Here is a 26,337-nt window from a genome sequence, read left to right as displayed (position 1 = left end):
TCTTTGGAAAAATGTCTATTCAGGTCATTTGACCATTTAAAAAATTGGATTATTTGTTTTTTGCTATTAAGTTGTATGAATTCCTTATATATTTTAGATATTAACCCTTTATCAGGTATACAGTTTACAAATATTTCCAGCCATCCTCTAGATTGATCCTTATTATTTTTTTTTTATTTTTTTCCTTTGCTGTGCAGCAGCTTTTTAGTTTGAAGTAGTCCCACTTTATTTTTGCTCTTATTGCCTGTGTTTTGGTATTGTATTTATAAAATAATTGCCAAGACCAATGTGAAGGAGCTTTTGGTCTTTAATCCATTTCAAGTTAAATTTTATGAGTTGTGTCAGACAGGGATCCCGTTTCACTCTTTTACTTGTGGATATACAGTTTTCCCAACACAATTTAATGAAAAAAACTAACCTTTCCCTATTGTGTGTTTTTGACACCCTTCTCAGAGATTAGTTGCATGGGTTCATTTCTGGGCTTTTGATTCTGTTCCATTGGTCCATGAACCTGTTTTATACCAGTATCATACTGTTTTGATTACAATAGTTTGTAATATAGTTTGAAGTCAGGAAGTGTCATGTCTCAGCTTTTTTTTTTAGTCTCAAAAGTACTTTAGCTATACAGTGCCTTTTCTGGTTTCATACAAAATTTAGGATTGTTTCTTCTATTTCTGTGAAAAGATGTCATTGGAACCTAGACAGTGATTCCATTGAATCTGTAGGTCACTTTGGGTAGTATGATCATTATAACAATATTAATTCTTCTAATCCAAGTACATGAGATAAACTCTCATTAATTTGTGTCTTTTTTAGTTTGGTTCAATGTCACAGTTTTCAGTTTACATCTCATTCACCTCCCTGGTTACATTTAATCCTAATTATTTTATTATTTTTGATGCAATTGAAAATGTGATTGCTTTCTCAAGCTCTCTTTCAGATAGTTTGTTGATAATATACAGAAACACAACTGATTTTTTTAATACTGATGTTGTACCTGTAACTTAATTGAATTTATTTATTAGTTCTTACAGCAATTTTGTTGAATTTTTATCATCTTCTACATATAAGACCATGATATCTGCAAACTAAGACAATTTTACCTCTTCTCTTCTGATTTGGATGCTATTTACTTCTTTGTCATGTCTAATTGCTCTACATAGGTTTTCAGTACTATATTGAGTAGAAGTCTTGAGATTAGGCATCATTTTCTTGGTGCTGATCTAAGAGGAAAGCCTTTAGCTTTAACCAGTTAAATATAATATTATGATACATGGCCTTTAGTCTGTTGAGGAACATTTCTTCTACATTTAGTTTCTTGAGAGTTTTTTATCATACAAGGATGTGGAATTTTCTCAATTTTTTCTGCATTTATTAAAATGATAATATGATTTTTATTTTCATTCTGTTAATGTGGTATATCCTGTTTATTGTTTTGCATAAAACAATGTTACACTGAACAATCCTTGTATCCCAGGGATAAATCCCTTTTTATCATGGTGCATGATCCACTTAAAGTACTATTGAGTTGTATTTGATAGTATTTTGTTGAGGATTTTTGTATCTATATTCGTAAGAGATATTGGTCTGTAATTTTATTTTCTTGTATTTTCTTTGTCTGGCTTTTTTAAAAAATCAGGTTAACACTGTCCTCATAAAATGTGTTTATTAAGTGTTCCCTCCTCTTCAATTTTTTGGAAGAATTTGAGAAATATTGGTGTTATTTGTCTTTAAATATTGGATAGAAATAACCAGGGAAGTTATCTATCCCTCAACACTTCTGTGTTGGGGAATTTTATGATTATTGATTGAATTTCTCTACTAGTTCTAGGTCTATTCACATTTTCTATTTCTTCATGATTCAAGATTGTATGTTTATAGGAATTTTTCATTTCTTCTCGGTTATGCAATTCGTTGGCATATAATTGTTCATACTAGTCTCTTATGACCCTTTGCATTTCTGTGTTATCAGTTATAATGTCTTCTCATTCATTTCTGAATTTATTTGATTTTCTCTTTTCTTTTAGTCTAGCTAAGGATTTTTATTTTTTAAAACACCTAGGGGGCTTCCCTGGTGGCGCAGTGGTTGAGAATCTGCCTGCCAGTGCAGGGGACACGGGTTCAAACCCTGGTCTGGGAAGATCCCACATACCGCGGAGCAACTAGGCCCGTGAGCCACAATTACTGAGCCTGTGCATCTGGAGCCTGTGCTCTGCAACAACAGACACCGCAATAATGAGAGGCCCACGCACCACGATGAAGAGTGGCCCCCACTTGCCACAACTAGAGAAAGCCCTCGCACAAAAACGAAGACCCAACACAGCCATAAATAAATAAATAAATAAATAAATAAACCCAAAGTTTAAAAAAAACCTAGAAATCTTTTTTAATGTGTTATCTTTATTAAAAAAACCTGACTTTTGCTATCCTTGATCTTATCTGTTATTTTTGAGTCTTTATTTCATTTATTGATGCTCTGATATTTGCTATTTTCTTCCTTTTGCTAACCTTGGGCTTAGTTTATTGTTCTTGTTCTACTTCCATGAGGCTTAAAGTTAGGTTGTTCATTTGAGATCCTTCTTTTTTCTTAGCAGGCATTTATTACTATAAACTTGCCTCAACAATGACTTTTTGTGTTTCCCATAAGTTTTGATATGTTCCAATTTCATTTGTCACAATATATTTTTTCTGGTTTTCCTTTTGATTATTTAAAGACCCATTGGTTGCTTAGGAGTGTATTGTTTAATATTCACATATTTGTAAATTCTCCAGCTTTCCTCCACTATTGGTTTCTAGTTTCATACCATTATTAGTAAAAGGTACTTTATATTATTTCAATATCTTTAAGTTTCCCAAGACTTGTTTTGTGACCTAACAATTTATCTCTCCTGGAGAATGTTCACTGTGCAGTTGAGAAAAATGTGTATTCTGCTATTGCTTGCTTGTTCTGTATATGTCTGTTAGGTACACTTGGTGTAGCATTAGTTCAATCCTTTATTAATTTTCTGATTGGATGACCTACCCATTTGTGAAATTGTGGTATTAAAGCCCCTACTATTAGTGCTTGCTGACTATTTCATCTTTCAGATCGGTTAATATTTGATTCATATATTTAAGTGATGTGATGGTGGGGCATGTATTTTAATAACTATTATATCCTCTTAATAAAATGACTTCTTTATCATTATAAAATGACCTTCTTTGTCTTTTGTTACACTTGTTGAAATAAAGTATTTTTGTCTAAGTATAAATAATCCTGCACTTTTGGTTTTTATTTACACAGAACATTTTTTCCATCCCTTCACTTACAATCTTTTTGCCTCCTTAAGGCTGAAGTGAGTTTCTTGTAGGCAACATATGGTTGAGTTTTGTATTTTTATTCATTCAGCCACTCTGTATATTTTTTCCACTCTGTATATATTTTCCAGAAATGTTCTTAAACACTTCTTTATATACATTACAGAATTTTCATCACATCTACCCCCTGAAAATAACTCTTTTCTTAACATAGCAAGCAAGGCATTTTTACAAGCATATTTTTACATGTGTTGTTAAACAGTGCTCTACATGTGTTACACTCTATGTCTGTTGATTGGAGAATTTAATCCATTTACATTTAAAGTAATTATTGATAGGTAAAGACTTACTATTTCTAATCTGTTAATTGTTTTCTAGCTGTTTTTTACTTTCCTTTTTCTTTTTCTTCTCTCTTCCTTTGTGAGTTAGTGATCTGCCACAGTGGTAAGCTTAGATTTCTTTCTTTTATCGACCTACAATTGGCTTTCGCTTTGTGGTTACCATAAGGCTTACATAAAACATCTTATAAGTCTATTTTAATCTGATAACAATTAACTTTGATGGCATTAAAAAACTCTATCCTTTCCCCTCCCAACATTTTACATTTTTGATGTCATGATTTATATATTTTTATATGTGTATCCATTGTACAATAAAATATCCAAATTATTGTAGCTATAATTATGTTTAAAATATTTGTCTTTTAACCTTTGTACTACAGGTAAGTGATTTAAACACCACATTACTGTATTAAAGAATTCTGATTTTAATTACGCTTACATTTACCAGTGAGTTTTATATTTTCATGTTACCAATCAGGATCCTTTCATTTGAGCTTCAAGAACTCTCTTTAGCATTCTTGTAAGGCAGGTCTAGTGGTCCTGACTTCCCTCCGTTTTTGTCTGGAAAAGACTTTATCTCTCCTTCATTTCTGAAGGACAGTTTTTCAGGGTAAAGTAGTTGGCAAGAGATTGACAGGTTTTTTTATTCTTTCAGCACTTTGTATTTATCATTCCACTTTCTCATGACCTGTAAAGTTTCTGCTGAAAAATCTGATGATAACCCCATGGAAGTTCCCCTGTTGAGATGAGGTTTGTTTTTGTTTGTTTGTTTGTTCTCTTGCTGCTTTCAAAATTCTCTCTTCGTTTGTTTTTTACTTTTGACAATTTTTAAGTAAAGTGTCTCAGTAGAAGTCCTCTTTGGGTTGTATCTCTGTAGAAAACTATGAGCTTCATGTACCTGGATGTCCATATCTCTCCCCAGATTTGTGAATTTTTCAACCATTACATCTTTAAATAATCTTTCTGTCCCTTTCTCTCACATTCTTTTCCTTGCAGTACTTCTATAATAAGAATATTGTTTACTTAATGGAGTCTCATAATTCATGCAGGCTTTCTTCATTCTTCTTTTTTTCCTCTGACTGTATAATTTCAAATGACACATCTGCAAGTTCACTCCTTCTTTCTTTTGTTTGATTGAGTCTGCTGTTGATGTCATCTATTGCATTTTTCATTTCATTCAATGTATCTTTCAGATCTAGAATTTCGTTTTGGTTTTTCTGTATGATTTCCATCTCTCTGTTGCAACTCTTATTTTGTTCACGTACTGTTTCCCCAATTTTGTTAAATTGCCTACATGTGTTCCCTTGTAGTACAATTATTTTGAATTATTTGTCAGGCAATCCATAGAACTTCATTTCTTTGGGGTCTATTTACTGAAAAATTATTTGTTCTTTGATGGTGTCATATTTCCTTGAATTTTCATGTTCCTTGAAGTCTTATGGTACTGTCTTTGCATTTTCAAAAGCAATCACCTCCTCCACTCCTTACTGACTAGCTTCAAGAGATAGATACCTTCACCTGCCAGTCTAGCTTGGGATTCTGGGACTTTCTCAGACGTTTTCTACAATGTGCCAACTGTACACATCTTATTTCTTCTTGGGGGGAATTCTTAAAACTATATGTTTTCTCTCAATCCCACAAAGCCAGGCTGGGTGTTGACAACCTCCCATTTGTCTTCTTTAGTGCAGCACCCTGAAATGTTCAAGTTTATGAGACTTTTTCCAATCCTGCAGTCAGGCCTGCTTTCAGCATTTGCTTGCTAACCATTTCCAATGTCTCACGATCACTTTATGTAGAAGTGTGCACTGAGAGCTGGCCATATGGGTGTGGGAGGAGCATGGATGAAGTGTGAAGAACGTTGGGTGTTCCCATGGGCCAGTTGGGAGAGAACTGCATGTGAGGCATCCTCAGTAGCTTAAGGTCAGGCTTCCTGATGGATTCTGTGTATGGTTTGGTAGAAAGAACTTAGAAGCAGTTAATAGCAATCCTTTGATGTTCCAAGCCCTGGTTACTATGTTCCCAGTCTCATCCAGTCCTTCCACCTTGCTGATTACGTTGATAATCTGGGTGAGGCAAGAAAGAAAGAATCTGGGTGGGCCTTTTACTTTTTTATTTTTTGCCCCAGGCTGATGACTTTATTTATTTATTTATTTTTGCTGTGTTGGGTATTCGTTTCTGTGTGAGGGCTTTCTCTAGTTGCAGTGAGTGGGGGCCACTCTTCATCACAGTGCACGGGCCTCTCACTGTTGTGGCCTCTCTTGTTGTGGAGCACAGGCTCCAGACGCGCAGGCTCAGTAGGTGTGGTGCATGGGTTTAGTTGCTCCACGGCATGTGGGATCTTCCCAGACCAGGGCTCGAATCCGTGTCCCCTGCATTGGCAGGCAGATTCTCAACCACTGCGCCACCAGGGAAGCCCCTGGGTGGGCCTTTTAGACAGCAACCCACATGACTGAAGAAGTCATGCACTGCTTCACATGCTCTCAATTCCTCGTTGGAGAAATCACAGGCTGCAGGAACCTATCTTGTCATTGACCCTTGCTGTGTTAGAGGAAGGGTGATGGGGGCAAAGTGAAACTGTTCATCTTACCTCTTTAATGTGTCCAAGAATATTTTGCTCCAAAGGTGCATTGGAACTTATCTGCTGGACTCCCTGACTCCCACAAAGGTACTCTCATGTCTCTGTGACTGCCAAAATTGAAGTCCTATGGGAAGATGAGAGTAGAAAACTCCTACTTTGCCATCTTGATGATGTCACTCTCACATACGAAGTTCAAATTTATTTAAAAAGTGGATTCAAGGTCACACAGACAAGAAAATGGAGAGCCAGAATTAAATTATAAGTCCATGTGACTCCAAGTCTTTTTTCTTTAAATTCTACTATGCTCCCTCTCACTTATCAGAGAAGAAAAGATTACAGGTTTAGGATAATCCTCCAACTTCCTTATTTACTCTACTTTTAAAATCAACTTTAATGTGTTTGTACTTTGTGACCATGTTGAACTGGTCGAATAATTCTAGCATTTTCACTGTTACAAAACAAACTTTACATTCCTTTGATAAATTCCACTAGGTCAAAATATATAATCCTATTTAGATATTCCTGGCTTCATTTAAAAAAATATTTTGTTGAAGATTTTTACACCTACATTCATGAGGGATATTGGTTTACAGATTTCTTTTTTTGTTCCCTCCTTCTTAATTTTCTAGAAGAGTTTTTAAAAAAATTTGTATTATGTCATCATTAAAAATGTGATAGAATTTGCTAGTGAAGTCATCTAGGCCTGGGTTTTTCTTTGTGGGGGGATTTTTAAGTACTGATTCAATCTTTTTACTTGCTATATGTCTATTCACATTTTCCTTTTTTCTTGAGTCACTTTTGTCTTTTTCTGTCTCTCTAGGAATCTTTCCACTTCACTTACATTATATAATTTGTTTACATGAACTTCCTCATATTATTAATTTATAATCTCTTTAATATGATTAAAAACTGTACTTGTGCCACATTTTCCATTCTTGATTTTATTGATTTTTGTTTTATGTAGATAAAAATTTGAAAATTTCATTAATATTTTCAAACAAACTTTTGGTTTCATTGATTTTATCTATTGTTTTAGTGTTTTCTATTTCACTGATTTCCACTTTAATCTTTATTGTCTCCTTGCCTTCTACTTGGTTTAAGTTTAGTTTGCCCACATTTTCCAAGTTTGCTAAGGTGTAAACTTAGATTATTGATTCTAAATCTTTTCTTCAATTATACTCATCTGAAGATATAAATTTCCTTCTAAGTACTTCTTTAGCTGCATCCCATAAGTTTTGTTATATTGTTCTTTTGTTTCCCTTCACTTCAAAAGTTCCCTTTTGAATTTTTTTCATTGACTCATCAGTTATTTAGAAGTATGTTGTTTAATTTCCAAACATTTTGGATTTTCATTTACTTTTGAGGTTAGCCAGAAGTTATTAAATAAGAATTGCATTATAGAGAGAACACAGGTTTTTATCAGAGTTACAGCTTGGCTTTTGTCTAGCTACATTGGGTTCATGAGTCTCAATTTATTTATGTGAAAAATGAGATAAGACTATTCTTACAGTTCTTATAGTCTGCTTTGAGGATTAACGGACACTGAGCATAGCCCCTCATATGCTATACAGATGATGGTCGTTATTATCTCTCATTCCAATGGAATTTGCAGAACAATTTCCCTCATTTCAAAACTGATGAAGAAGTTTAGTTTTCCACTTTGATGGAAATCAAATCTCCTTTTCAGTTTATAAGTCCAGAAAATATATGGCATTTGTGAGTCCAAACCATGTGTCTAAGGAAAGAAAATAAAAAGAACAATACCTTTTAGCTGCAAAGTTTCCTTGACTGTCAAAGGAACCCCAAGGAAAGGCCATTTCTTTTCCAGGATGGCTTCATCTTCCTGCTTCTCTTCAAGCTTTTTATCTACAGCATGACCTCCTTCTTAGCTGCCTCAAACCTAGAAAGAAATGAAACAGAGTTACATAAAGCACAAAAAGTAGCCATCTACTCAACTTTACTAAAATAAAATGGATTGACATGTTGAAATTAATGTCAAGAACTTTATAAAGCTGACCCTTTGAGCCAGTGATTCTCCTTTTAGGAATGCATCAAAAGTACAATAATCCAACATACTAAAAAAAATACACACAGAAAGATAGTCAGTACATCATTATTTATACTGGAAAAAGTGTGAAAGCAACCTGACTGCTGCCAAATAAATTATTATAGATATCTATTATGGATAACTGTGTAGTCAATAATAATGGTGTTCCTTAAAAGTTTGTACTGCCCTTTGGAAATTCTTAGGATATAAAATGATTTAATTTAAATGAAAACAGAAGGTTACAATGTTATATTTCTAGTTTAATTCCAATCTGAAAAATTCACATTTCATGCATTACACATGACATTGTACATGCACTGTAAACAAAACAAATGTTAATAGTGAATAACCAAGTCTTATGGTGCTAAGATTATGGGTAAATTTTTTTGTCTTTTGCAAATATCCTATGACAAGCATAAATTACAGCAATTCTCAGAAACATACAATTAAATCAAAACACCTAAAATAACAGTTTGAGTGTATGTGGTAATACAATCACTAAATTATGTGATGCCAATGGAATTTCTCAGTATCTCAAGCATTAATTCTTCAAAAGAGGAATTTTAAATCCTGTAAATAAGCAGTCATGTAAGTTAAAAAGTAACTTTGTTAAAGAACCTTTGGGCTGGAGAGAAGAGAAGATGGCGGAAGAGTAAGACTCAGAGATCACCTTCCTCCCCACAGATACAACAGAAATACATCTACACGTGGAAATGCTCCTATAGAACACCCACTGAATGCTGGCAGAAGACGTCAGACTTCCCAAAAGGCAAGAAGCTACCTACGTACCTGGGTAGGGCAAAAGAAAAATGAAACAACAGAGACAAAAGAATAGGGACGGGACCTGCACCAGTGGGAGGGAGCTGTGAAGGAGGAAAGGTTTCCACACACTAGGAAGCCCCTTCGTGGGCAGAGACTGCGAGTGGCAGAGGGGGGAAGCTTCGAAGCCAAGGAGGAGAGCACAGCAACAGGGGTGCGGAGGGCAAAGCGGAGAGATTCCCGCACAGAGGATCGGTGCTCACCAGAACTCACCAGCCCGAGAGGCTTGTCTGCTCACCTGTCAGAGAGGGCAGGGGCTGGGAGCTGAGGCTCCCGCTTCAGTCGGATTGCAGGGAGAGGACTGGGGTTGGTTGCATGAACACAGCCTGAAGGGGTTAGTGCACCACAGCTAGACAGGAGGGAGTTCGGGAAAAGGTCTGGAGCTGCTGAAAAGGCAAGAGACTGTTTCTTGCCTCTTAGTTTCCTGGTGCGTGAGGAGAGGGAATTCAGAGCGCCGCCTAAACGAGCCCCAGAAATGGGCGTGAGCCGCGGCTATCAGCGTGGACCCGAGAGAAGGGAATGAAACGCTAAGGCTGCTGCTGCCACCACCAAGAAGCCTGTGTTGCGAGCACAGGTCACTATCCACACTGCGCTTCCTGGGAGCCTGTGCATCCTGCCACTGCCAGGGTCCCGTCATCCAGAGACAACTTCCCCGGGAGAATGCATGGTGCGCCTCAGGCTGCTGCAACGGCATGCCGGCCTCTGCCACCGCAGGCTCGCCCTGCATCTGTAACCCTCCCTCTCCCCGGGCTGAGTGAGCCAGAACCCCTGAAGCAGTTGCTCCTTTAAGCCCGACTTGTCTGAGTGAAGAACAGACACCCTCAGGTGACCTACACACAGAGGCGGGTCCAAATACAAAGCTGAAACCCGGGAGCTGTGCGAAAAAAGAAGGGAAAGGGAAGTTTCTCCCAGCAGCTTCAGAAGCAGCGGAGTAAAGCTACACAAACAACTTGATGTACCTGCATCTGTGGGATACCTGAATAGACAAAGAATCATCCCAAATTGAGGAGGTGGACTTTCGGAGAAAGATATATTATTTTTCCCCTTTTCCTCGTATTGTGAGTGTGTATGTGTATGCTTCTGTGTGAAATTTTGTCTGTATAGCTGTGCTTTCACCATTTGTCCTAGGGTTCTGTCCGTCTGGTTTTTTGGGGGTTTGTTTGTTATACTTTAAAAATTTTCTTTATTTTTTCTTAATAATTATTTTTTTGATTTTAATAACGTTATTTTATTTTATCTTACTTTATTTTATTATATCCTCTTTCTTTTTTTTTCTTCTATTTTTTCTACCTTTTATTATGAGCCGTGTGGATGAAAGGCTCTTGGTGCTCCATCCAGGCATCATGGCTGTGCCACTGAGGTGGGTGAGCCAACTTCAGGACACTGGTCCACAAAAGACTTCCCAGGTCCACGTAATACCAAAAGACGAAAATCTCCCAGAGATCTCCAACTCAACACCAAGATCCAGCTTCACTCAACGACCAACAAGCTATAGTGCTGGACACTCTATGCCAAACAACTAGCAAGACAGGAACACAGCCCCATCCATTAACAGAGTGGCTGCTTAAAATTACAGTAAGGCCACAGACACCCCAGAACACACCACCAGACGTGGATCAGCCCACCAGAAAGACAAGGTCCAACCTCATGCACCAGAACATAGGCACTAGTCCCCTCCACCAGAAAACCTACACAACCCACTGAACCAACCTTAGTCACTGGGGACAGATACCAAAAACAACAGGAACTATGAACCTGCAGCCTGCAAAAAGGAGACCCCAAACACAGTAAGATAAGCAAAATGAGAAGACAGAAAAACACACAGCAGATGAAGGAGAAAGGTAAAAACGTAACAGACCTAACAAATGACGAGGAAATAGGCAGTCTACCTGAAAAAGAATTCAGAATAATGATAGTAAAGATGATCCAAAATCTTACAAATAGAATAGACGAAATGCAAGAAACATTTAACAAGGACTTAGAAGAACTAAAGAGGAACCAAGCAATAATGAAAAACAGAATAAATGAAATTTAAAATACTCTAGAAGGGATCAATAGCAGAATAACTGAGGCAGAAGAACGGATAAGTGACCTGGAAGATAAAATAGTGGAAAAAAATACTGCAGAGCAGAATAAAGAAAAAAGAATGAAAAGAACTGAGAACAGTCTCAGAGACCTCTCAGACAACATTAAACTCACCAACACTCGAATTATAGGGTCCCAGAAGAAGAAGAGAAAAAAAAAAGGGGCTGAGAAAATATTTGAAGAGATTATAGTTGAAAACTTCCCTAATATGGGAAAGGAAATAGTTAATTAAGTCCTGGTAGCACAGAGAGTCCCATACGGGATAATCCAAGGAGAAACACGCCAAGACACATATTAATCAAACTGTCAAAAATTAAATATAAAGAAAACATAATAAAAGCAGAAAGGGAAAAACAACAAATAACACACAAGGGAATCCCCATAAGGTTAACAGCTGATCTTTCAGCAGAAACTCTGCAAGCCAGAAGGGAGTGGCAGGATATACTTAAAGTGATGAAGGAGAAAAACCTACAAAAAAGATTACTCTACCCAGCAAGGATCTCATTCAGATTTCATGGAGAAATTAAAACCTTTACAGACAAGCAAAAGCTGAGAGAGTTCAGCACCACCAAACCAGCTTTACAACAAATGCTAAAGGAACTTCTCTAGGCAAGAAACACAAGAGAAGGAAAACACCTACAATAACAAACCCAAAATATTTAAGAAAATGGGAATAGGAACATACATATCAATAATTATCTTAAAAGTAAATGGATTAAATGCTCGCACCAAAAGACACAGGCTGGCAGAATGGATACAAAAACAAGCCCCATATATATGCTGTCTACAAGAGACCCACTTCAGACCTAGGGACACATACAGACTGAAAGTGAGGGGATGGAAAAAGATATTCCATGCAAATGGACATCAGAGGAAAGCTGGAGTAGCAATTCTCATACCAGACAAAATAGACTTTAAAATGAAGACTATTATAAGAGACAAAGAGGACACTATATAAAGATCAAAGGATCGATTCAAGAAGATATAACATTTGTAAATATTTATGCACCCAATATAAGAGCACCTCAATACATAAGGCAAATACTAACAGCCATAAAAGGGGGAAATCGACAGTAACACAATCATAATAGGGGAATTTAACACCCCACTTTCACCAATAGACAGATAATCCAAAAGTAAAATAAATAAGGAAACACAAGCTTTAAATGATACATTAAACAAAATGGACTTAATTGATATTTATAGGACATTTCACCCAAACACAACAGAATACACATTTTTCTCAAGTACTCAATGAATATTCTCCAGGATCGATCATATCTTGGGTCACAAATCAAGCCTTGGTAAATTTAAGAAAATTGAAATCGTATCAAGTATCTTTTCCAACCACAACACTATGAGACTAGATATCAATTACAGGAAAAGATCTGTAAAAAATACTAACATATGGAGGCTACACAATACACTACTTAATAACGAAGTGATCACTGAAGAAATCAAAGGGGAAATCAAAAAATAGCTGGAAACAAATGGCAATGGAGACACGATGACCCAAAACCTATGGGCTGTAGCAAAAGCAGTTCTAAGAGGAAAGTTTATAGCAATACAAGCCTACCTCAAGAAACAGGAAACATCTAGAATAAACAACCTAATTTGGCACCAATATCAATTAGAGAAAGAAGAACAAAAAACCCCAAAGTTAGCAGAAGGAAAGAAATCATAAAGATCAGATCAGAAATAAATGAAAAAGAAATGAAGGAAACAATAGCAAAGATCAACAAAACTAAAAGCTGGTTCTTTGAGAAAATAAACAAAATTGAAAAACCATTAGCCAGTATCATCAAGAAAAAAAGGGAGAAGATTCAAATCAATAGAATTAGAAGTGAAAAAGGAGAAGTGACCACTGACACTGCAGAAATACAAACGATCATGAGAGATTACTACAAGCAACACTATGCCAATAAAATGGACAACCTGGAAGAAATGGACAAATTCTTAGAAATGCACAACCTCCCGAGACTGAACCAGAAAGAAAAAGAAAATATGAACAGACCAATCACAAACACTGAAATTGAAACTGTGATTAAAAATCTTCCAACAAACAAAAGCCCAGGACTAGATGGCTTCACAGGCGAATTCTATCAATCATTTAGGGAAGAGCTATCCCCAATCCTTCTCAATCTATTACAAAATATAACAGAGTGGGAAAACTCCCCAACCCATTCTACGAGGCCACCATCACCGTGATACCAAAACCAGATAAAGATGACACAAAGAAAGAAAACTACAGGCCAATATCTCTGATGAACATAGATGCAAAAATCCTCAACAAAATACTAGCAAACAGAATCCAACAGCACATTAAAAGGATCATACACCATGATCAAGTGGGGTTTATTCCAGGAATGCAAGGATTCTCCAATATATACAAATCAATCAACGTGATACACCATATTAACAAATTGAAGGAGAAAAACTATATGATCATCTCAATAGATGCAGAGAAAGCTTTCAATAAAGTTCAACACCGATTTATGATAAAAACCCTGCAGAAAGTATGCATAGAGGGAAATTTCCTCAACATAATAAAGGTTATATATGACAAACCCACAGCCAACATCATCCTCAATTGTGAAAAACTGAACCCATTTCCACTAAGACCAGGAGCAAGACAAGGTTGCCCACTCTCACTACTATTATTGAACATAGTTTTGGAAGTTTTAGCCACAGCGATCAGAGAAGAAAAAGAAATAAAAGTAATCCAAATCGGAAAAAAAGAAGTAAAGCTGTCACTGTTTGCAGATGACATGATACTATACATAGAGAATCCTAAGGATGCTACCAGGAAACTACTAGAGCTAATCAATGAATTTGGTAAAGTAGTAGGATATAAAATTAATGCACAGAAATCTCTAGCATTCCTATACCCTAATGATGAATATCTGAAAGTGAAATTAAGAAAACACTCCCATTTATCATTGCAACGAAAAGAAAAAAATATCTAGGAATAAACCTACCTAAGGAGAAAAAAGACCTGTATGCAGAAAATTATAAGACACTGATGAAAGAAATTAAAGATGATACAAATAGATGGAGTGATATACCATGTTATTAGATTGGAAGAATCAACATTGTGAAAATGACTCTACTACCCAAAGCAATCTACAGATTCAATGCAATCCCTATCAAACTACCTCTGGCATTTTTCACAGAACTAGAACAAAAAATTTCACAATTTGTATGGAAACACCAAAGACCCCGAATAGCCAAAGCAATCTTTTTTTTTTTTTTTTTTTTTTTTAATTAATTAATTAATTAATTTTTATTTTTGGCTGTGTTGGGTCTTCGTTTCTGTGCGAGGGCTTTCTCCAGTTGCGGCAAGTGGGGGCCACTCTTCATCACGGTGCGCGGGCCTCTCACTATCGTGGCCTCTCTTGTTGCGGAGCACAGGCTCCAGACGCGCAGGCTCAGTAGTTGTGGCTCACGGGCCCAGTTGCTCCGCGGCATGTGGGATCTTCCCAGACCAGGGCTCGAACCCGTGTCCCCTGCATTAGCAGGCAGATTCTCAACCACTGCGCCACCAGGGAAGCCCCAGCCAAAGCAATCTTGAGAAAGAAAAATGGAGCTGGAAGAATCAGGCTCCCTGACTTCAGACTATACTACAAAGCTACAGTAATCAAGACAGTATGGTACTGGCACAAAACAGAAACATAGATGAATGGAACAGGATAGAAAGTCCAGAGTTAAACCCACGCCCATATGGTCAACTTCTCTTTGATAAAGGTGGCAAGCATATACAGTGGAGAAAAGACAGCCTCTTCAATAAGTGGTGCTGGGAAAACTGGACAGGTACTTGTAAAAGTATGAAATTAGAACACTCCCTGACACCATGCACAAAAATAAACTCAAAATGGATTAAAGACCTAAGTGTAAAGCCAGACACTATCCAACTCTTAGTGGAAAACATAGGCAGAACACTCTATGACATAAATCACAGCAAGATCCTTTTTGACCCACCTCCTAGAGAAATGGAAATAAAAACAAAACTAAACAAATGGGACCTAATGAAACGTAAAAGCTATTTCATAGCACAGGAAACCATAAACAAGACCAAAAGACAACCCTCAGAAGGGGAGAAATATTTGCAAATGAAGCAACTGACAAAGGATTAATCACCAAGATTTACAAGCAGCTCATGCAGCTCAATAAGAAAAAAACAAACAACCCAATCCAAAAATGGGCAGAAGACCTAAAAAGACATTTCTCCAGAGAAGATATACAGATTGCCAACAAACACATGAAAGAATACTCAACATCAATAATCATTAGAGAAATGCAAATCAAAACTACAATGAGATATCATCTCACACTGGTCAGAATGGCCATCATCAAGAAATCTATAAATAATAAATGCTGGAGAGGGTGTGGAGAAAAGGGAACCCTCTTTCACTGTTGGTGGGAATGTAAATTGATACAGCCACTATGGAGAACAGTATGGAGGTTTCTTAAAAAACTACAAATAGAACTACCATACGACCCAGCAATCCCACTACTGGGCATATACCGTATGAAAACGATAAATTAAAAAAAGTCATGTACCAAAATGTTCATTGCAGCTCTATTTACAATAGACAAGACATGGAAGCAACCTAAATGTCCATCATCGGATGAATGGATAAAGATGATGTGGCACATATATACAACGGAATATTACTCAGCCATAAAAAGTAACGACATGGAGTTATTTGTATTGAGGTGGATGGAGTTAGGGTCTGTCATACAGAGTGAAGTAAGTCAGAAAGAGAAAAACAAAAAGAGTATGCTAACACATATATCTGGAATCTACGGGAAAAAAAAGGTCATGAAGAACCTAGTGGCAAGACAGGAATAGAGACACAGTCCTACTAGCGAATGGACTTGAAGATATGGGGAGGGGGAATGGTAAGATGTGACAAAGTAAGAGAGTGGCATGGACATATATACACTACCAAACGTAAAATATATAGCTAGTGGGAATCAACCCCATAGCACAGGGAGATCAGCTCTGTGCTTTGTAACCACCTAGAGGGGTGGGATAGGGAGGGTGGGAGGAAGGGAGTTGCAAGAAGGAAGAAATGTGGGAACATTATAAGTATAACTGATTCACTTTGTTATAAAGCAGAAACTCACACACCATTGTAAAGCAATTTTACTCCAATAAAGATGTTAAAAAAGGGGCTTCCCTGGTGGCGCAGTGGTTGAGGGTCTGCCTGCCAATGCAGGGGACATGGCTTCGAGGCCTGGTCTGGGAGGATCCCACATGCCGCGGAGCACTAGGCCCATGAGCCACAATTAATGAGCCTGTGCGTCTGGAGTCTGTGCTCCGCAACAAGAGAGGCCATGATAATGAGAGGCCCGTGCACTGTGATGATGAGTGGCCCCCACTTGCCACAACTAGAGAAAGCCCTCGCACAGAAACAAAGACCCAACACAGCCATAAATAAATAAATAAATAAATAAAAATTAAAAAGGAAAAAAAAAGATGTTAAAAAAAAGTACCTTTGGGATGAATGGAAGTATTAATGTTGTTTATTAATTACTTCAAAAAATATTCAAAGTATTCAAACAATAATAAGTCTATGCCTTCAAGTCGAAGAAAAATTCTAGAGCTCTTATTTAGTACTTCTGTGATCTATGCAAGTTCTTTCATCTCACTGAATTTCCATTCCCTAAATTGAAAAATTGGGATATCTAATTAGCAGTGTGGTTATGAGGATGCAGGGAGAAAATTGGTGCAAAGTACTGTTAGGAGTCCCTAAAGAAGATTTATCAGTGCCAGATGTGTTAGACAATATGCCAGAATAGGAAGAAACGTAAATTCTAGAGTGTGCTAGGATAATAAATGATAATGATGATTTTGATGATGATAGTTAACAATCATTGATATGTGCCCAGCAGTACTCTAAACACTGTATAATCACTCAATCTTAGCAATCATGTGAAATAGGTATCATTATTATGCAGAATTTACACATGAGAAAGCAGGCTCTAAGACATTCAGAATTGTGCTCAAGATCACACAGATAATAAATGACAGAACCATGACTTTGTACTAATTTTATTTGGTTCTGAAGCCTAAGAACACAGACTCTAGAGTTAAGCTGTCCAACATAGTAGATGTAAGCCATACATTTCTACTGAACATTTGAAAAGTGACTAGTAAAATATGTTGAAATTAGGGCTTCCCTGGTGGTGCAGTGGTTGGGAGTCTGCCTGCCAATGCAGGGGACGCGGGTTCGAGCCCTGGTCTGGGAGGATCCCACATGCTGCGGAGCAACTGGGCCCGTGAGCAACAACTGCTGAGCCTGCGCGTCTGGAGCCTGTGCTCCGCAACGAGAGAGGCCGCGATAGTGAGAGGCCCGCACACCGTGATGAAGAGTGGCCCCCGCTCGCCGCAACTGGAGGAAGCCCTCGCACAGAGACGAAGACCCAACGCAGCCAAAAATAAAATAAAATAAATAAATATGTTGAAATTATAATATTTTTAACACAGTTAAATAATATATACTATTAAAATTAATTTTACCCATTCCTTTTTATTTTTTAAATGTGGCTATTAGAATATTCAAAATTACATGTGTGGCTCACATTTATTTATATTATACAGTGCTAATCTACAGATAGAATACATAGATTTGTATCCTAGCTCCACTATTTACTGTGTCTCTTTAGTCATGTTACCTAAACTTTCTGTATTTCAGTTTCCTTATATGAATAACAAAACTAATAATATTTACCTCACAAGATTGTTTATATGAGTTAAACACTAATAGCAGTATCTGGAACATGGCAAGCATTGAAATGTTAACTATTACAGGTATTATTAATGTTTCTTATTAGAGAGAAAAAGAACCCCAAACAGAAGGTATAAAAAGATGATACAATGAGGAGAAAAGGCCCATTTTAGTGAAATTCTATTGAGATATTTGTCTAGCTTTTGTTTACTGAGAATTACTAACTCACCAACATGGGTAAGAAGACAGCTAGGAACAAAGGAGGACAGATTTTATCTGCATCAACCATGCAGGAGATGCCAAGGTGGTCCCCAATGGCCTGCTTTCTGGAATACTCCAGCAGTCTTTTCCACTGAGGACCTCAACAACCCCCACAATAGCCATGGACTCCATGAAGGTTTCACAAAGGAAACCCTGTAGTGTTTGTCACCACAGACCCCAACAGACTGCTCAGCAGGGGACACCAGGAGCTTTTGCCACTGAGGTAACTGACACTCATCACCATCCTGAACCCACCAGAGAGGGAAGCACTTCTGTATCTTCTGCAAAAGACAGCTGTTGTTGTACTGCTCTGGAATCAGGACTGCTAATTCTCCAACCCCACACATCTCAGACCGCATAGCAATGGCTGCTCCATATACACTCACACTTCAGACACCAACTCTACAACCACCCCATACACATCTGTGATCCAGACTTCAGCTCTGTCGCCACTCTTCATGTGCCTGCCTTCCAAATCGCAGTTCCACAGCTTGATCTATGAGCACCTATGTCTCAGGCATAGGAGCCACCACTCCACTGCTCCAGGCTAGCCAGAGACTTGGACCACAGAGACACTGTCTATCCACATGTGCCCACACTCTTAGGTTTCATGACTGGTCTGCATGCGTCCATGTGTCAGGCACCAAAGTTACTGCCACTGTGTGGTGCCATTGCCACAGAACCCTGAGTCACTATCCCTCCATGAGCACCCATGCTTGAGTACCTGACACTGTGGTGGCTCCATGTGTGCTCATACATCAGATACAGAGCCACTATGACTGCAGACAAGCCAGTGTCCAAGACACTATAGCTGCTGTCACTCTGAAAGCACCCACAATTCAGCCAATGGCTTCATGGCTGCTCCACAAGCACTTGTACATCAGACACCAGTGGCACCACCACTGGGAGAAAGCCTGAGAGCCAGAACCATTTCTAAGACATATCCCTCAGCTAGAACAAAAAGAGAAAAAGAAATCAAGATGTCCACAGCAGCCCTCACCACCACTGCAGACACTTACTGCCTTGGCCACTGAGGATCCCTGCAATCTTCACTGACAATAACCTCAGCTAAGCAGAGCCACACAAAGACTATGCTACTGGGAATTCCCAAGAGCCAAAAACACCTCACTGCACACAGCTGGATCTCTCAAACTCACCCACAGGTGAAGGTCTTAACCCACCAAAAGCAGTCCATAAAGTCGGGAAGAGGTGACCACACTATCAAATGTGCACATATCAATACAAGGAACACTAAAAATCAAAGAAACATAACACCTCCAAATGAACACAATAATTTTCCAGAAGCTGATGACATAGAAATGAAGACCTAAGAATTGCCTGAAAAATAAATTGAATAAATATTTTAAGGAAGGTCAGTGAGCTAAAAGACAACACAAACAGTAAAGTCAGGAAAACAGTATATGCACAAAATGAGAGATTCAAAGAGAGATAAAAATCATAAAAAGAACCAAACAGAAATTGTTAATATAAAGAATACAATAAATGAAATGAAAAATGAAATGAAATAGAGAGCATCAACAGGACACTCAATCATCAGATGAAAGAATTTGTGAACTTGAAGATGGGTCATTTGAAATTATATAGTTAATGAAGAAAAATAATGAAAAAGAGTGAAGAAAACTTACATGAATTAAGGGACACCATCAAATAAAATAATATTCCTATTATAAGATTCTCAAAAGGAGAAGAGAGAGAGAAAAAAGCAGAAAATTATTTAAAGAATAATGGCTGAAAACTTCCCAAATCAGGGAAGAGATATGGATATCAAGGTACATGAAACTCATAGATTCCCTTACAAATTGAATGCAAAGACAACTTCATAGATACACATTATAATAAAACTGAAAAATCAAAGACAATTAAAAATTTTGGAGGCAGCTGAAGAAAAAAATCTCATCTCATACACCAGAACTCCCATAAGGCTCTCAGTGCCTTTTCAGCAAAAACCTTAAAGGTCAAGAAAGAGTGGGATGATAAATACAGAGTCCTAAAATTAAAAAAAGAAACAAAAACACTGCCAAGGAAGAATACTTTACCCAAAAGAAAAGCTGTCCATCAAAAATGGAGAGTTAGGGCCGGGAAAAAGATGGCAGAAGAGTAAGACGGGGAGATTACCTTCCTCCCCACAGATACATCAGAAATACATCTACACGTGCAACTGCTCCTATAGCACACCTACTGAACGCTGGCAGAAGACCTCAGACCTCCAAAAGGCAAGAAACTCCCCATGTACCTGGGTAGGGCAAAAGAAAAAAGAAAAAACACAGACGAAAGAATAGGGATGGGACCTGCACCAGTGGGAGGGAGCTGTGAAGGAGGAAAGGTTTACACACATTAGGAAGCCCCTTAGCGGGCAGAGATTGTGGGTGGTGGAGGGGGGAGCTTTAGAGCCGTGGAGGAGAGTGCAGCCACAGGGGTGCGGAGGGCAAATTGGAGAGATTCCCGTACAGAGGATCAGTGCCGACCAGCACTCACCAGCCTGAGACGCTTGTCTGCTCACTCGCCGGGGTGGGTGGGGGCTGGGAGCTGAGGCTCAGGCTTCGGTCGGATCGAAGGGAGAGGACTGGGTTTGGCTGCGTGAACAAAACCTGAAGGGGTCTAGTATGCCAAAGCTAGCTGGGAGGAGTCCGGGAAAAAGTCTGGACCTGCCGAAGAGGCAAGAGACTTTTTCTTCCCTCTTTGTTTCCTGGTACATGAGGAGAGGGGATTAAGAGCACTGCTTAAAGGAGCTCAAGAGACGGGCGCGAGCCAGGGCTATCAGCGCGGACCCCAGAGACGGGCATGAGTTGCTAAGGCTGCTGCTGTAGCCAACAAGAAGCCTGTGTGCGAGCACAGGTCACTCTCCACACCTCCCTTCCAGGGAGCCAGTGCAGCCCGCCACTGCCAGAGTCCCGTGATCCAGGGACAACTTCCCCTGGAGAACGCACGGAACGCCTCAGGCTGGTGCATCATCACACTGGCCTCTGCCGCCGCAGGCTCACCCCGCATCCGTACCCCTCCCTCCCCACGGCCTGAGTGAGCCAGAGCGCCCAAAGCAGCTGCTCCTTTAAACCCGTCCTGTCTGGGCGAAGAACAGACGCCCTCAGGCAACCTACACGCAGAGGCAGGGCCAAATCCCAACCTGAACCCTGGGAGCTGTGCGAACAAAGAAGAGAAAGGGAAATCTCTCCCAGCAGCATCAGAAGCAGCGAAATAAAGCTCCACAATCAATTTGATGTACCCTGCATCTGTGGAATACCTGAATAGACAACGAATCATCCCAAATTGAGGAGGTGAACATTGGGAGCAAGAAATATTATTTTTTTTCCCCTTTTCCTCTTTTTCTGAGTGTGTATGTGTATGCTTCTGTGTGAGATTTTGTCTGTATAGCTTTAATTTCACCATTTGTCCTAGGATTCTATCCGTCCATTCTTTTTTTCTTTTCTCTTATTTTTTTTTAACTTTTCAAAATTCTTTTCATAAATTTTTTTTATTTTAATAACTTTATTTTATTGTATCTTAATATTATTTTATTTATTTTATCCTCTTTCTTTCCTTCTTTCTATTTTTTCTCCCTTTTATTCTGAGCCATGTGGATGAAAGGCTCATGGTGCTACAGACAACAGTCAGTGCTGTGCCTCTGAGGTGGGAGAGCCAACTTCAGGACACTGGTCCACAAGAGACCTCCCAGCTCCACGTAATATCAAATGGCGAAAATCTCACAGAGATCTCCATCTCAACACCAAGGCCCACCTTCACTCAACCACCAGCAAGCTACATTGCTGGGCACCCTATGCCAAACAACTAGCAAGACAGGAACACAGCCCCATCCATTAGCAGAGAGGCTGCATAAAATCATAATAAGTTCACAGACACCTCAAAACACACCACCAGATGTGGACCAACCCTCCAGAAAGACAAGATCCAGCCTCATCCACCAGAACACAGGCACTAGTCCCCTCTACAAGGAAGCCTACACAACCCACTGAACCAACCTTAGCCACTGGGGACAGACACCAAAAATAACGGGAATTACGAACCTGCAGCCTGTGAAAAGGAGACCCAAACAGAGTAAGATAAGCAAAATGAGAAGACAGAAAAACACACAGCAGATGAAGGAGAAAGGTAAAAACACACCAGACCTAACAAATGAAGAGGAAGTAGGCAGTCTACCTGAAAAAGAATTCAGAATAATGATAGTAAAGATGATCCAAAATCTTGCAAATAGAATAGAGAAAATGCAAAAAACATTTAACCAGTACTTAGAAAAACTAAAGAGGAAACAAGCAATGATGAACAGTACAATAAATGAAATTAAACATACTCTAGACGGGATCAATAGCAGAATAAATGAGGCAGAAGAACGGATAAGTGACCTGGAAGATAAAATAATGGAAATAACTACTGCAGAGCAGAATAAAGAAAAAAGAATGAAAAGAATTGAGGACAGTCTCAGAGACCTCTCACACAACATTAAACGCACCAACATTTGAATTATAGGGGTTCCAGAAGAAGAAGAGAAAAAGAAAGGGACTGAGAAAATATTTGAAGAGATTATAGTTGAAAACTTCCCTAATGTGGGAAAGGAAATAGTTAATCAAGTCCTGGAAACACAGAGAGTCCCATACAGGATAAATCCAAGGAGAAACATGCCAAGACATATATTAATCAAACTATCAAAAATTAAATACAAAGACAGCATATTAAATGCAGCAAGGGAAAAACAACAAATAACACACAAAGGAATCCCAATAAGGTTAACAGCTGACCTTTCAGCAGAAATTCTGCAAGCCCGAAGGGAGTAGCAGGATATACTTAAAGTGATGAAGGAGAAAAACCTACAACCAAGATTAATCTACCCAGCAAGGATCTCATTCCGATCTGATGGAGAAATTAAAACTTTGACAAGCAAAAGCTGAGAGAGTTCAGCACCACCAAACCAGCTTTACAACAAATGCTAAAAGAACTTCTATAGGCAAGAAACACAAGAGAAGGAAAAGACCTACAATAACAAACCAAAACAATTAAGAAAATGGAAATCAGAACATACATTTTGATAATTACCTTAAAAATAAATGGATTAAATCCTCCCAACAAAAGACACAGACTGTATGAATGGATACAAAAACAAGAGCAGTATATATGCTGTCTACAAGAGAACGACTTCAGACCTAGGGACACATACAGACTGAAAGTGAGGGGATGGAAAAAGATATTCCATGCAAATGGAAATCAAAAGAAAGCTGGAGCAGCAATTCTCCTATCAAACAAAATAGACTTTAAAATAAAGACTCTTACAAGAGACAAAGAAGGACACTACATATGATCAAGGGATCAAAACAAGAAGATATAATAATTGTAAATATTTGTGCACCCAACATAGGAGCACCTCAATACATAAGGCAAATACTAACAGCCATAAAAGGGGAAATCGACAGTAACACAATCATAATAGGGAATTTTAACACCCCACTTTCACAAATGGACAGATCATCCAAACTGAAAATAAATAAGGAAACACAAGTTTTAAATGATACATTAAACAAGATGGACTTAATTGATATTTATGGCACATTCCATGCAAAAACAGCACAATACACTTTTTTCTCAAGTGCTCCTGGCACATTCTCCAGGATAGATCATATCTTGGGTCACAAATCAAACCTTGGTAAATTTAAGAAAATTGAAATCGTATCAAGTATCTTTTCTGGCCACAACGCTATGAGACTAGATATAAATTATAGGAAAAGGTCTGTAAAACATACAAACACATGGAGGCTAAACAACACACTACTTAATAACCAAGAGATCACTTAAGAAATCAAAGAGGAAATCAACAAATACCTGGAAACAAAAGACAATGAAAACACGACAACCCAAAACCTATGGGATGCAGCAAAAGCAGTTCTAAGAGGGAAATTTATAGCAATACAAGCTTACCTCAAGAAAGAGGAAACACCTCAAATAAACAACCTAAACTGGAACCTAATGCAATTAGAGAATGAAGAACAGAAAAACCCCAAAGTTAGCAGAAGAAAGGAAATCATAAAAATCAGATCAGAAATAAATGAAAAAGAAATGAAGGAAACGATAGCATAGATCAATAAAACTAAAAGCAGGTTCTTTGAGAAGATAAAGAAAATTTATAAACCATTAGCCTGAGTCATCAAGAAAAAAAGGGAGAAGACTCAAATCAGTAGAATTAGAAATGAAAAAGGAGTAGTAACAACTGACACTGCAGAAATACAAAGGATCATGAGAGATTACTACAAGCAACTCCATGCCAATAAAATGGACAACCTGGAAGAAATGGACAAATTCTTAGAAATGCACAACCTGCCAAGAATGAACCAGGAAGAAATAGAAAATATGAACAGACCAATCACAAACACTGAAATTGAAACTGTGATTAAAAATCCTCCATCAAACAAAAGCCCAGGATCAGGTGGCTTCACAGGCGAATTGTATCAAACATTTAGAAAAGAGCTAACACCTATCCTTATCAAACTCTTCCAAAATATAGCAGAGTGAGGAACACTCCCAAACTCATTCTATGAGTACTCCATCACCCTGATACCAAAACCAGACAAAGACATCACAATGAAAGAAAACTACAGGCCAATATCACTGATGAACATAGATGCAAAAATCCTCAACAAAATACTAGGAAACAGAATCCAACAGCACATTAAAAGGATCATACAGCATGATCAAGTGGGGTTTATCCCAGGAATGCAAGGATTCTTCAATATACAAAAATCAATCAATGTGATACACCATATTAACAAATTGAAGGAGAAAAACCCTATCATTATCTCAATAGATGCAGGGAAGGCTTCCAACAAAATTAAACACCCATTTATGATAAAGACCCTGCAGAAAGTAGGCATAGAGGGAACTTCCCCCAAAATAATAAAGGCCATAAATGACAAACACAAAACCTACATCATCCTCAATGGTGAAAAACTGACACAATTTCCACTAAGATCAGGAACAAGACAAGGTTGCCCACTCTCACCACTATTATTCAACATAGTTTTGGAAGTGTTAGCCACAGCAATCAGAGAAGAAAAAGAAATAAAAGGAATCCAAATCAGAAAAGAAGAAGTAAAGCTGTCACTGTTTGCAGATGACATAATAGTATACATAGAGAATTCTAAAGATGCTACCAAAAAACTACTAGAGCTAATCAATGAATTTGGTAAAGTAGCAGGGTACAAAAATAATGCACAGGAATCTCTTGCATTTCTATACACTAATGATGAAAAATCTGAAAGTGAAATTAAGAAAGCACTCCCATTTACCACTGCAACAAAAAGAATAAAATATCTAGGAATAAACCTACCTAAGGAGACAAAAGACCTGTATGCAGAAAATTATAAGACACTGATGAAAGAAATTAAAGATGATACAAATAGATGGAGAGATATACCATGTTCTTAGATTGGAAGAATCAACATTGTGAAAATGACTCTACCACCCAAAGCAATCTACAGACTCAATGCAATCCCTATCAAACTACCACTGGCATTTTTCACAGAACTAGAACAAAAAATTTCACAATTTGTATGGAAACACAAAACACCCCGAATAGCCAAAGCAATCTAGAGAACGAAGTATGGAGTTGGAAGAATTATTCTCCCTGACTTCAGACTATACTACAAAGCTACTGTAATCAAGACAGTATGGTACTGGAACAAAAACAGAAATATAGATCAATGGAACAGGATCAAAAGCCCAGAGATAAACCCACGCCCATATGGTCATCTTCTCTTTGATAAAGGAGGCAAGAATATACAGTGGAGAAAATAGAGCCTCTTCAATAAGTGGTGCTGGGAAAACTGGACAGGTACTTGTAAAAGTATGAAATTAGAACACTCCCTAACACTGTACGCAAAAATAAAATCAAAATGGATTAAAGACCTAAATGTAAGGCCAGACAGTATCAAACTCTTAGAGGAAATCATAGGCAGAACACTCTATGACATAAATCACAGCAAGATCCTTTTTGACCCAGCTTCTAGAGAAATGGAAATAAAAACACAAATAAACAAATGGGACCTAATGAAACTTTAAAAGCTTTTGCACAGCAAAGGAAACCATAAACAAGACCAAAAGACAACCCTCAGAATGGGAGAAAATATTTGCAAATGAAGCAACTGACAAAGGATTAAT

The 26,337-nt window shown here is 38.1% G+C and overlaps 1 protein-coding gene across 1 annotated transcript in view; it reads right to left on the bottom strand.

The window, feature by feature from the left end:
- FAAH2 (fatty acid amide hydrolase 2) overlaps positions 1-26,337 on the bottom strand; it is a 76,351-nt gene that overhangs the window by 26,263 nt on the left and 23,751 nt on the right. Inside the window, 1 exon segment of the mRNA XM_059910384.1 lies at positions 7,981-8,094. Coding sequence (XP_059766367.1) covers positions 7,981-8,094 — 114 coding nt within the window.

The sequence above is a fragment of the Balaenoptera ricei genome, chromosome X (genome assembly GCF_028023285.1).
Source record: "Balaenoptera ricei isolate mBalRic1 chromosome X, mBalRic1.hap2, whole genome shotgun sequence".
NCBI classification, from domain to species: domain Eukaryota; kingdom Metazoa; phylum Chordata; class Mammalia; order Artiodactyla; family Balaenopteridae; genus Balaenoptera; species Balaenoptera ricei.
The sequence above is the reverse complement of the archived record's forward strand: the minus strand, read 5'-3'. Positions and strand labels throughout refer to the sequence as shown.